The 14,319-nt window shown below is 31.6% G+C and overlaps 2 protein-coding genes across 2 annotated transcripts in view; both read right to left on the reverse strand.

Moving 5' to 3' along the window:
• Positions 1–14,319, reverse strand: part of LOC143069515 (adhesion G-protein coupled receptor D1-like) — a 176,632-nt gene that overhangs the window by 15,079 nt on the left and 147,234 nt on the right. The gene's annotated exons all lie outside the window — the stretch shown is intronic.
• LOC143069835 (uncharacterized) lies at positions 202–6,111 on the reverse strand. Its single transcript, XM_076244640.1, has 7 exons — positions 6,010–6,111; positions 5,038–5,151; positions 3,160–3,359; positions 2,552–2,740; positions 2,146–2,217; positions 1,197–1,305; positions 202–329 (listed from the first exon to the last, which is right to left on the reverse strand). Exons 3-7 carry the CDS (start codon positions 3,331–3,333, stop codon positions 202–204), a joined length of 672 nt encoding a protein of 223 aa, XP_076100755.1. The 5' UTR covers positions 3,334–3,359; positions 5,038–5,151; positions 6,010–6,111.

A 14,319-nucleotide genomic window follows, 5' to 3' on the forward strand; every position in this document is an offset into this window, starting at 1 on the left:
GATTTTATCCAATTGATAAACGATAAGATAATAATAATAAAAAAGGTAGTATATTATAAGTATTATATAAGTTCTATTTTTACTTTTTATTGACGTCCTTTGTATATTATTTTAAATCCTTTAGTATGTTTGCTCCAAATAGTTTCTTTAGTGTAAGCGACGAAAGATACGTGTGTCTTGCTGTTAATTAAAAAAAAGTATTTATTTACCGCTACAGATATTCTTTTTCAGTTTGATTTCAGTCACTGAGTCTGATATCCACGAGTCAGATGTTTTCAAACGGTCAGGTACAGTTATCTCATTCGTACTAGCCTTTCCTACTTGCATTACTGAAATGAGGGATTTTTCTAGAATAATTGATATATAGATAGTATAAAATGTGATACAGAAATAAAACATGCTATACATGTACATTTACATGTATGGGAATCGTTCGAAAAACTGTTTATACATTTGTAGTAGTATAAAACAAACTCATGATAGATACCAGGATTAAAGTTTTAGATTTACACCTGACGCGCATTTCGTCTTAAAAAAAACTCATCCATGACGCTCGAATAAAAAAAAATGAAATAATACTCCCTTACTTTAGTAAGTCATTTTTGCGTTGTTTTGGTGTTTACAACAGGACATTCTTATCAATAGTTTATCAAACCCCATAAACTAAATGTAACAACTGCACACTACATTCATGACATTTTGTTCAAATGAGGATGTAGGCTTCCTATTTGAAAATGTTTTGGCTAGTGTATTTGTAATTATTCTTTTTTTTGAAGGATTATTTTACTCATTAAGTTGGCTTCGGTTTTTTAATATGCATACAACTGTTATATGGTTTTATTTGCTATTCTCTAAAACAATAAATCTTAAAATATTGATATATAATATGGTTTCGTTGTTGCTACTTGTGTATTATCGACTTGAATGGTAATGTTGTCTTTCAACCAAAACTAATTTTGATTTAATTCTGGTTTAGAAAGTGTATTCAAACTACGCGTATTAATTTATCAGGTTTAAAAAGATGAAATGAGATAAAAGGATCAACAGAAACATTTGTGGATAATAACATTGTTATCCAAGATTTGCTCACTTCCAGTTTAACAGGTTGAGTTTCAAAGAAAGACTTTTATACTCACAATAACGTGAGCACAAACGATTAAAATTGAATTATTAAACTGCAGAGTTAAGAAACGTACCGACATTTTTCTTTGCCACGACCAAGGATAACTCATCGTCAATTATCTCGTTAAATGCATTAGTATACTCCGTAACTGCGTTTACTAATGATGTAACACCACCTAAACCCTGGTAGAATAAATAAATGAATGTTTCGAAAATATATAATAAATGTCTGAAATATATTTGAACTATTTACAACATGTTCTTTTAGAGGTATATTTTGCAAAATATTTCGATATGGAGCTTTGTTTTATATTGATCGTTCAGTCTTTCTTGTTTTTTTTCTGCCAACGCACTACCTGTCCTTCTTTGTGTACATTAAACTTTTGAATATTCAGTCAATTGTGACCCTTAAAAGTGACGCCATAGATATTAAAGAGACATCCAAACTCATAGGTCGAAAATATACTGACAATCCCATGGCTAAGAAAGAAAAAAAAACACAACATAGAAAAAACAATGGTGATCAAAGGGTCTCCGGGAGTGTAAGCTTATTCTGCACTACATGTGGCATCTGCGTTAACATATCCGTTATAATCTGAGAAACAGTTATTACATAAACACAACCAACGTGTGATGGCGACCGTTAAATAATGAAGGGTTGATTTCAATTTCACCACTTGTAACCCTTGGTTTAATAGCTTTCCTTTTAAATCACGAGCGTCTAACAAGAAAATCATGATGTAGCATAAAAGCTGAAGCATGTTGTATCAACAGGGAATATATACTCCATATGCAGTCGTTTCTGTAATATAGTTACTTAGAAACGGAATTACCATAATTTGTAAGTTGAAAATCTCTTTTGTCTTAAAGTTTTGTTTTACTTTGATATCATAACCATTTACTACTTACAAACTAACGACACGTAGACTAGTGTAAGTATTTTATAAACAGAATTAAATTAGGAAGTAAGTGCTTATGTTTTCCCTATCTTAATATGTATTTATTGTATTGCAAAATATTAACCTCGTTGTTAAGTTCTTCCCATGATTGATGGTTTCTTTCATTAAGTAAATTGTCGCATAGAGATCCAAAGATCTGAAAAACAAATTATTTTGAATTAACAGACAAGTGTAGTCCCTGTTTAATACTTTGTTATTAAATGAGAGTTTTCCAGGTAAATGAGAGTTTTCCAGGTAAATGAGAGTTTTCCAGGTAAATGAGAGTTTTCAAGGTAAATAGTTGGCATTGAACTGCCATTCACTCTGTATCTCAATTCATTTACAACATTTAATTACATTTTATTGATAATAATTTTATTAACAATTTATTAACATTTAGAAAATTCTGGTAAGAATATATGAAAATTGGTTTTGTATCTTGAAATTAACTGTTCCATGGGAAAGACTTTATGCATAACTTAGTAACAAACCTCTAGCTGATCAACTGAAAGGTCTTCTGTGTGGTTGGTAACATACTTGGCAATATCATTCAGTACAGTTGATGACGTCAGCAGGTCACCTGACCGTAATTCATTATTATCTCTTGTTACGTTTTCTAGATCGTCCAGGATAATGGTCACAGGATCAGTTTTATTGTCTCCATACAATAGCTTGGCTGTCTAAAGTGATTTGATTTTAAACTTTATCAAATAACTTCTGTGGGATTGTATAGAAATGCTTGACATTTTTCGAGTGCCCCTTTAACTCTTCAATGACAAGTATAATTTGTAATTGATTTTTAGAAGTCATTTCATGATAAAACTATAATTTCTTAGGTCTTTTAAGGAATGATTCAACATGCCTTAGATATAGCATCCTAGAGGGTAATAGTTTCCAGAAGTTTGGTAGTTTAAAAACCTTCTGTTATGAGCAACAGGGAAAGTGTGCCCGCTTGTTTTGATTGCACATATTATTTTTGTATAGTTAAAAAGGATTTTTCAACAAAGATTCTACAGGTATTTTATATATTGTAAATATCGGAATTTAACTATTTACATGTATGAAAGGAACATGTTGTCATAGTATATACAGGATTTACCTGTTCTTTGATATGTTCTATTGAGTTACTTAAACAATTGCTGTAGTTTGGTTCTTCCCACTTTCCATTGATGCTGCAGTATCTAGAGGCATTACCCGTGTATTCACCAGTACAGGCTAAAGTTGCAAGTGTGCTTTCTGATGTTTTACTCCAAGTAGTATGAAAGATGTCCATATTTTCTTCGCAATAATTTGCAGATTCTACATTTGGTAAGTAAAAATATATTTAACACTCAAATGTGTCTTGTAGTACAGCTATTTGAATATTGATAACAATTTGTGGCATGAAAAACATGTGATCATACAGATGTGCGCTTCTTTACAGACCAGCTACACCCATATAGAAATATGATAAAGCCGTATCGACAAATACAATGGGTGAGATAAGAGATAGTTGTGTACAATAAACTGAATAATGTCATCTTCAATATATTCAGTTACTTCCTTGCACATCGTTTTGTTTGCAAAATTATGAGGATTTATACAGTTGCAGACATTACAAGTGACTAAAACTGCTAGTAACGGCCTTCTTCCTGTTGGAGCAAGTATTCATTCAACTACATGAATTTTTGATCTAGCACTTTATTTCAAATTATAAAAATGCCTAAAGAGAAGACATAATTAAAATAAAACTGCACAGGTTTGAATCTTTTTTTTTATATAAGTGCATGACTTGTAAATGGTCCTGCTGAATGATGAACCACATATTGTTTTGCTTAAATTCACAGATTTGGAAGAAATCTGCAATTAAATGTTATAGTAACCATTATATTTACTTTAGCAATAGTTACGAGAAAAGACAAACTGAAGCATTTCCGATGATATTGATATACGATATGCATTATGTTTTGCTGAAAGAAGTCCTTATATACAGGTGTTGGTTGTATAACAACATTGAACTGTATTAGACTGTTTTCAAACTGACACAAATGTGTACAATTGAATACATAATATTGACTTTTAGATGTTCAATATGGAGAGTTTTATGCATAGTGTGAAAGTACTTTTTTTCGTTGGGTATCAATTTTCGTGAAACTGATATAAATGTTTAAATATTAGTATAAAGTTATCTTGACACAAAACGTTTTTGAATTTTTGGGAATGATTTCCAGAGAAAAAAAACAACTTTAATTTGGAAATGAATTGAAAACAAAAGACCATTTTGCATTGCCTTTTCCACACAGAAATAAAGCCTACAGTATATTGGCTTATAATAAACAAAAACCAAGTGTAATGGTCACATTGCAATGATGGGGAGATTAAGTATTCCAATAATTAAGATATGAAACCAAGTTTTTTTTTGTATTAAAAGAAGACCACGAGGTATGATTGCCAGTTAGACAACTATCTATCACAGTCCAAATGACGTAAATTAATGTATTGAAAAATATGAAGCTATTATTCAGTGACCCATAATGATACAAATGTTATAAAATATTATTCCTCTAAGAATTTGTCATATTGGAAAATACTAAAAATCTTATATTAAACTTTTAAAACATATAATCTACTTTTAGAGCATTTTTTGTTTAAATCTTTCAAATGGGCAAACACAATAAAGTGTATTAAACTTTTGTCACTTGATGTAAATTGCTATTTAAGCAACAGCTTCAGATTTAAGCATTGCCAATTAAAAAAATAACACGGTTTTGAAATAAAAAAATGACAAAGTAATTGTAGAAATAATATAAATCTTGTATTTAACTTATTGCTGTTTCATATACAACGATACCACTTCCACAACACAGTGATGCACTTTTTGTTGAAACAATTAAAAATACCTTGCCTTGTAGTTATTAAATTAACGCAATATGCATTGATGTAGTAAACATGTATTATTGTCAATGCCATAAAACCATAGCTTTTTTGTTTGTCTTACCTGTGCATGTAGCACCTGTCCATTCAACGACACATGAACATGATAATTCACCAGAACTGTCCTGACTACAAGATCCTCCATTTGAACAGTAATCAGTATACTGACAAGCATTGTCTTTGTAAAACGATAAAGCATTATATAACCTTTGAAAATGCGGTTCAAATGTGTTCGTCATATAAAGTAACGTTCTCCCAAGTATTTGTATTGTAGTTCTGTCATGTAATGTTGTCATTTTAATGTTATATTTAACATTGTCATAAAAGCGTGAGGTTTTGCATGCCACAAACCAGGTTCAACCCACCATTTTTTTTTCTTAAAATGTCCTGTACCAAGCCAGAAAAATGGCCATTGCTATTTTGTTGTTCGTTTCTATGTGTGTTACATTTTAAAGTTGTGTTTATGCTGTGTTGTTGTTCTTCTCTTATATTTGATGGCTAAGCTACGAGTCATCTAAATATTTACATCTTTTTAAAATGTTTATACATCTTATAACCATTATTTATGTGTTGCTATATGATTGTTGAACACTCGTTTTTAAACGAAAACAAATGACCTTCTGTTTTTTTCAGCGTGCATACTAACCACTAGCTTACACTTTCAAACTATCTCGCTTTAACACGTAAGATTGCTATTATTTCAAAAGAGTGTTGTAAAACAGGGGCGAAATATACCAGAGGGACATTCAAACTCATAGATCGATAATAAACAGACAACAAAGAAATAGAAAAACAGACTAATAGTTCACAAGACACAACATAGAAAAATATAGACTAAGTAACACGAATCGGACTAAAAACAGCACTAAAAATTATACTAAAAACAGGTGCTGCATGAATAAGACCCCATTATACAGTATATATCATATTTGTGATAAATATATAATTGAAGTATGTTACGATAAGAATTTATACTCGTCTAAAACATCATTATTATGATGATTTCATTGTTTATTAATTTGTAAACAATACTTACAGGTACAATTATCAAAATCTCTTGCTTGAAGAATTGACAGTTGGACATTCCGATCCAAACAGAATACACTCTCACTAGTTAACGATTTTGATTTGAGCCAGGTCCAAAAGGGAATGTTACAATCGCAGAATAAATCAAGTTCCCTGTTAATAAAATCGATGACAAGAAGTAAATTAATCAATAAATGTATATATTTTTGAAATAAAATACCCTCCTATAACATGTATAAACTCATTAGTATCATTATATTTTGAATAAAAGAAGTACTAGAGAGAAATAGGTAAACAAATGTGTGGGGCATATAACACACAGCCATGATGTATATTGTACATGTAGAAGGTTGTTCAAATTTACCTATGTTACAATGTAATGATTGATAGCCCTTTTTTTAAACAATTCAAATGTATATACTGGTGAAAAGTATGTTTGTTACCATTACATAGTATCATCAATATCACCAAAGTTAAAATAAAAATTGGATATCTTGATTGTTTTGAAAAATTTGTAGGCGTAGGATATTCAACTATATCACTAAATTTTCTGACGTCAGACACGCATGAATGTGTTTGTAGACAGATGTTTTTCTGTTCTGTTAAATTGTTCCTTTTAAAATTGTTACACGATGATGACTGCTGTACCCATATTTTGACTATTTTATTTATTGTGTCTGTTTAGTTAACGCATCATTGTAAATATAACGGAATTTGATGAGACTGTCATCAAAGTGAAAGGGTTAGCGCTATATAACCAGGTTTAATTTACCATTTTCAGAAATATGACAGTTCTTGTCCATTCGTTTTTATGTGTTCTGTTATTTGATTTTGCAATGTGAGTATGGACTTTCCGAATTGATTTTCCTCTAAGTTCAGTATTTTTGTATTTTTTTTTTCACCGTACAAGTACAGACAGATATAGCAGTCCAGAATTTACATTAATCACGTTTAAAAATTCGTTCGACTCTATCAATAAATCTATTATAAAATAAAATATGTAGTTTTGTAGATACATACTACGTGTATAACCAGTGGTAAACGTTTAAGGCATAAAAGTTATTATTTTTTTGAGTGTAACTATTCTTAATAATTAAAGTCGACAAAAGAAACATAATACAAAAGTGCATTAACAACTCAGTTGACGAAATGATTATAAACCGTTCAACGTAATTATTTTACTTACAGAGAACTTAAGTTGGTGTTATATGCAAAAGTGTCATTCCTGACAAATGTCAATTGGTTTCCCCTCAAATATCTGAAAAAATGATGTAACAACTTAACTATAAAATTAATGTTGTTAATATCTTCAAATGCGTTTAAATTAAAACATACAAAAGCAGTGAGTACACTTACGATCTATGTATGGTGGTATTGTAAATGTTTCAATTTCTGAGAGGCTGAAATGTCTATCATCTTTTTGCCATACGTATTTTGTTGCTCCTACGGACAAATAATTAAATACTATTGTCTTTGTATGTAAGTCTTGCTCCTACGACTATCTTGTAAAACAATAAGAAGAAAAAAACAAGTACTCATGTTATTCCTTATATAAAAACGTATCATTTGATAAGGATAAGATTTTGACGAATGTTAAGTCCTTCAGGGATTCAATGAATATTACATTGAACAACAAATTGGAGGACTTACCTTGTTGGTATTAGTTACCTGAAATTCACAAAATACCGTACAAACAACGGTATATTGCAGGCTCATCTATATGTTCGACCAAAGAATTGTCAATTAGACTGACCACAACTTCCCTTCTCAGTGAACAAGGGTCATCAGAAATAATGTTAAACTATATATTCACTTGCGTAGTGGTATATACAACATGTGGATTCTAAAGAGCTGCTGGATAATTGTTAATCTGAAATCAGTTTTATCAAAACGTTTTTTTTACCTTGTATAACACCATTACCCATGCTTATTTTCATATAAGTCAAAGTTTCTGCAAAAGTAGGAAGATCAAAGAAGCCTGTTCATTCAATTTAAAATTCAAGTCCGAATATGATAACTATTTTACATTCAAGCTGTTTTAGATTAGACGAAAAACCTTTTACTATTCATAAAATCTAGTTCAGAACGCCACACATGCATTATAATATACTTTATATATTATTATAGAATGTATACCATGTATGACCCCCGAACACGATGAGTAGATATCAAACAATGTCAACTCGCCCTACTGGTTAATCGGCTCACACTATTTCGCCACTTAGAAAAAATTTCCCCTCTCTTGTACACCGACTGGTCCCACTTTTGAAAAAGTGTAAAATAAAATTGAACAATCAGTCTGAAAACTCACTTATTAACGAAAAGGGTTTAAACCCCACTGCAAAAGGTCTGCCAACTTGCCCCACTTATAAAAATATCTTGCTTCCTGTAAGTATGTTAAATTACTGATAGTTAGTATCCAGTCGTCCTGGTGTAGTGATATGTGTCGCTTGATAAAGATAAAAAAATATGTGTCGTGGCTTGATATGCTATAGGTCTTCAGTTCGAATCCCAGCATATACACTGGATTTTTTCTACGTTAATTTTGATAGATAGTCTTTTCCGTATAAAGAATTATAACTTTGATAGTGGATTTGACATTCCCGCCAAAATTTTACAGAACAAAGGAAAGCATGCATACCAAAGTAACTCAAACTGGGGTGGTCTGGTAGGGTTGATCCGGTTCACTTTACCCTTGTTAGAACAAAGGAATTAGTATGTAAATGATATATCGCCCATAACTAGAATAGTTATCAAAGGTACCGAATTATCATTCAGTACGCCAGACACGCGTTTCGTCTACATAAGACTCATCAGTGACGCTCATATCAAAATATGTATAAAGCCAAACAAGTACAAAGTTGATGAGCAATTACAGAAGCAACAGAGTCGGCTTCCTCTGTCTCGTTTGTAGGCTTATGCATCGAATTTTACATTCACAGTTATATCAGTACCAGAATCTATAACACACGGGACGATTTTAATTATAGATTATCAATTTGCCCCACCTTAGTAGCAATAAACAAACTTCAACTGCATATGCGATATACATTCCCAATTTATTCAGTATTCAAGGGCTTACATCTTCTACTTTCACTTTATAAGACGTCACCAGTGTCTGAGCAAAAATTTAATGAACCACAGGTTTGTCAAATAATTTCTGTCTTTTTCTTAACCAAATTAATCTGTAGGTACCAAGATCTTGTTGAAATTACTGAGTATCAAATTCACAAATAATACACGGTGGTCTTGAAGTACAGATTATAGGTACTGACGTTGTTTATCGTCTTAAAAAGACGTGTTACATTATTATTATTTTTATGAATATTGCTTTTACTGTTTAGTCTGTTTTTGATGATATCAATTAAATGTCATTACTTATAACATCCTGTTATTGTGTTATTGTTCTATATATGATATTTTATGTATTTGAGTCTTTCATTCATGTGATTTCTTTATATGCATTTTTTGTTCTTTTTTGTTACATATTTGTTTGTTTGTCTCGTGATTAAGATTATAACACAATGTTCACTGATGTACCCCAATCTGTTTGCTTCGTTCACACATCGTTGTCAATATAATTATGGAATTTGATGTGACTGGCAATCAAGTGAGAGGTTTAACTAGCTATTAAACCATGTTTAATCCATGATATAAATGCCTGTACCATGTGTGGAATAGGACAGTTGTTATCCATTAGTTTGGTGTTTTTGCGCTTTTGATTTGTCATTTCAATAGGGACTCTCCGTTATAGAATTGTCTTCGGAGTTCAGAATTTTTGTGATTTTACTTTATTCAAGAAAGTGACTGAGCTTAAGCATTTCTAATGACTTGGAGATCAGAGGACTATAGACTAAAGGCGTAAAACTATGGAATTATTAAATGTATGCAAAGAACCAATTGTTCTTTCTGTACCCTGAGCCCCGGGAAGCCCAATCACAAAAAGCTTTTGGGGGTGAGGGTAGTTTTATGAAATGGAACTCATTTCGTATCCCGAAACTTTGACCACGTAATTAAAAACTAGTCATAATGCATATCCAAGATTACATTGTAAGAGCAGAGGAATTTAGGAAAAGGCAACTGTTACCGCCTACTTTGAATAAACGGTGCATATGAATCCATAGGAACTTATAAAAATAGCATGTATTAACTTAGGTGCGTTCGAAGCGCTTTTCTTGCAATACCTGCTTAGTTATGGAATGTTTGTATTATTTAAAGTCATTGTACTTGCAGTTTAAATCATCTAATGTAAAACTGAGTTGACAAATGCAATTTGTGTTTAAAGTATACATATATGTGTTTGTAGGATTTCGGAAGTCATCACTCCATATTAAGTATGACGACTGACAAGAAATGCACAGAGCGTCGTACCGTTAAATTATGGTTCCGATTGTTAGATGTCTAAGGCCATTTTTAACATCATTACTTGGTTTTGAAAAATTATTCCCTTCAAATAATTTTGATGGAAAGTTTGATTTATTAGCTTAAAGGAATAGACACTTGAATATACGATACTTTAGATAATGGGATAGTAGCCTATCCGTCAAACGACCTGTAGAGGTAAACAAAATTGACGTGAAAAAAACTGATAGTTGATATTTTTATTCTTAAATTGAATACAATAATGAGCATGTTTATGTTTGGCATGCAGTCAAAGTTTTTTGCTTGATTGAACTTAATCAGGAACGCTCACACAAATCACTACAAATGTTTGTCAGTATAACAAAAATCAAAAGTTTTTAGTTTGGTAGAGAGAGAAAAAATACGGGTTACGCACTTTTGCAGGTTTTGTTCGTTCATAGTAATGAGCATACTCTATGTTAAAATGACTTTATGGTTGAGAAGGAAATATTGGTTAACGCTAAACATACATTCTATTGAGCGCTGGGAGGTCATCAAATGTTCCTTGTTCTATTGAAGTTATTTGATTGTCTTGTAAGTATCTAAAAGGGAAGCATTATTATTATGGCTATATTGTTATTTATTGTTCTGGTCTTTTTATTCAATGGTCAGTAAATAGTTGTATTCAGAAACAAACAATTTGTGTTCGAAAAATGTTAAAACTAATAATCTTCTATTAAATTGAGAACGGAAATGGGGAATGTGTTAAAGATACAACAACCCGACCACAGAACAGACAACAGCAGAAGGTCACCAACAGGTCTTCAATGCAGCGAGAAATTCCTGCACCCGGAAGCGTCCTTCAGCTGGCCCCTACACAAATATATATACTAGTTCAATGATAAGGTACGCCATACTAAACTCTTTCAGCATTACAAAGAGACTTAAAATCGAATGATTTATTTAAAAAAAACCATATAATTGATGACAACGACACAACAATTTAACTACAAACAGACAGAAAAAGAGACAAAAGTGACATTCAAACTCATAAAGGTAAACAAACTAACAACGCAATGGTAAACACAATAAAAAAAAAAAAACAGAAAAAACAGATAAACATCAATATACCATGTACGAGACACAACATAGAAAGCTAAAGATTAAGCAATATGAACTGCTAAAAACCTGGGAATATATTGGGTGCTCTTAAAGGGTCAGCAGATTCTAATCTAAATGTGGCACCCATCGTGTTGCTTGAGTAGTACAAAAAGCGTTAATTAGTCTAGTTTAATCAAAATCGAGAACTTACAGGTTGACATTATTGTAACGACGATAGGAACATACCCGTCGTAATATTTGAAAGATATTTTAAATAACAATCAATGAATTAGAGATGTGATCTTTAACATTTGTGAAGGCGTAATTTCTTCATTGCCTCAACTGGGAACTCTAGGTTTAAAAGATTCCTTGCGTTAAGCAAGTCAATCATGATAGCAAACTTTAAATTATTTCATGAGAGACCATAATCAAAATAGAAGAAAGCATTATTAGAGGATAATGCTAGCTTCATTTCTGTCTCCATAAGAATGGGAAATACTGTGTTAAAAGTAGAATGGTCCAATGTGTAAAGTGTTGTATAACAACTCTAACTTCCGGTGCATGTCATAACAAGGAGTGAAGTAAAATAGTCGATTTTTTCCCGAATATTTTCTGGCCTCAATGCGTACTAAGATTATAGCATTATGGCAATTCATTGTAAATGACACTCTCGTTCCAGTCAGTATTTTGCTTGATTTACATAATTTCATTTAGCACGATTTGAAAGTTCCAATAACACTTATGTTTTTCCGTACTTACTGATACACTGAATGACACTAGTGAGTTTTGCGAGTTTTTTTTTTACCGTTATGAAATAACCGTTTCACCGATGATATCGAATATGTTCCTTATGTCATAACTACAATTCCCTCCCCTTTTCACGAATGTGACCTATACCGAATGAGACTTTTTACCGGATTTGTAATACCATAAGCAACACGACGGGTGACACGTGTGGAACAGGATCTGCTTACCCTTCCAGGACTTCTGAGATCACTCCTAGGTTTTGTTGGGGTTCGTGTTGCTTTGTCTTTAGTTTTCTATGTTGTGTCTTGTGTACTATTGTTGGTTTGTTTGTGTTTTTCTTTTTAAGCCATGGCGTTGTCAGTTTATTCTCGATCTATGAGTTTGACTGTCCCTTTGGTATCTTTCGCTCCTTCTTCATAAAGAATACTTGGCAATAACAATGTTGATTAGTTCAAATGTGAATGTTTGATTATTTAAAACACTAAGGATGTCTTAACATTCGCTCTTACCCCTGTGCCCCTTATCATATAACTGTGTTGATGCAATCACAACTAATGAATCTTTTGTAGACAAAATGCGCGTGCTGAGTAGAAAATCATAAGACTAGTACATGTAGCTTACTGTTTCTATGATGAAAGATATTTTATCTACGATATTATCACTTGTCCAGTAGTCAGCACTCTTGTGTTGACATGATATATACTCAGTAAATTAACTATTGTTACAATGTTTAATTATTAATTATAGGTTTAATACCCCACCCCTTCACACACCTTACAATTAGTTCAAGAATAAATTTTTACATACATAGTATTGAGTAATGGTAGCCCTTTAAATGTTCCTTGTTGTAAGGCAGTAATTTGATTCCTATTTAAATTTCTGAAATAGAAGAATAATTTGATAATGACGACAGATGATAGAACTCTTGCATTTTATTCATCACTTGGTTTTCCAGATTCCAGCCTTCACTTTCACTGACGTAAGATTACGTATGAAAACACGTATCCAATATCTATCATACGTACAATTTGAGTTATTTTTAATGGTTTTGATTATGAAATTATTTTTAATATACATTTCTTTGTCTTTCTTAATAGTTTTGTAAATTTTGTATAATTGTATTATATTTGTTGCAGGGAAACAAATATTTGGATGATATTTAAAGGGATATTTTCTGATCATTTCCGAAATATAGAACCCAGTATTAGTCAGAATCTGTCTCTTTATAAAAGTACAACAAATGAGATAAAACTATTGCTTATCTATTGAACTAAAATTCTATAAAAGATGTTGTTTTTATAAAAAGGTGTGTTCGATAAGGGATTGTTCTGTACTTTTTTTAACGGGAATGACATCGGAGTTCATACACAAAAGACATGTCTAGGCAATTTGTTTTTTATCCTTTGAAGTGATTAGACTAAGTAAAATGTAAAACATGATACTGTAAGGCCAAAGTTAAGTCTTCGTTGCAAAACTAATATTTATGGCTAGCCGTTTTGCTATTTATTCGTACTTCAAGATATTTCATATAGTTAATAAGATATCTTATATAGTTAATAAGATGTCTATAGTTAATAAAATATCTTATATAGTTAATAAGATATCTTATATAGTTAATAAGATATCTTATATAGTTAATAAGATATCTTATATAGTTAATAAGATATTTCATATAGTTAATAAGTTATCTTATATAGTTTAAAAGATTTCTTACATAGTTTATGAGATATCTTATATAGTTTATAAGATATCATGATTTTCTTGATAGAGGGTTGCTGCTCACAAGGAATCTCTTAAACCAAGAGTTCAACATGGTGAAGTTGAAATCATTCCTTCTTAAATTTTACGGACGCCATGACGAATTGGTTGACCGTTATGGAATAACCGTTTCACAAATGCTATCGGATATGTTCCTTACGTCGTAACTACAATCCCCTTCCCTTTCATAAACGTGACCTACCGAACTACACTCTTTACCGGATTTGTTATCACATAAGCAACACGACTGGTGCCACACGTGGAGCAGGATCTGCTCACCCTTCCGGAGTACCTGATATCTCCCCTAGTTTTTGGTGGATTTCGTGTTGCTTATTCTTTAGTTTTATATGTTGTGTCATGTGTACTATTGTTT

The sequence above is a fragment of the Mytilus galloprovincialis genome, chromosome 3, assembly GCF_965363235.1.
Source record: "Mytilus galloprovincialis chromosome 3, xbMytGall1.hap1.1, whole genome shotgun sequence".
Taxonomy (NCBI): domain Eukaryota; kingdom Metazoa; phylum Mollusca; class Bivalvia; order Mytilida; family Mytilidae; genus Mytilus; species Mytilus galloprovincialis.

Excerpts from the sequence above, each read along its gene's own strand:
- LOC143069835 (XM_076244640.1), bottom strand. The coding sequence starts at position 3,333 with ATGGACATCTTTCATACTACTTGGAGTAAAACATCAGAAAGCACACTT. Across the intron at positions 2,218-2,551 it reads TTTCAGTTGATCAGCTAGAG|ATCTTTGGATCTCTATGCGA; the intron begins GTTTGTTACTAA and ends TTTGTTTTTCAG. Across the intron at positions 1,306-2,145 it reads GGGAAGAACTTAACAACGAG|GGTTTAGGTGGTGTTACATC; the intron begins GTTAATATTTTG and ends TTATTCTACCAG.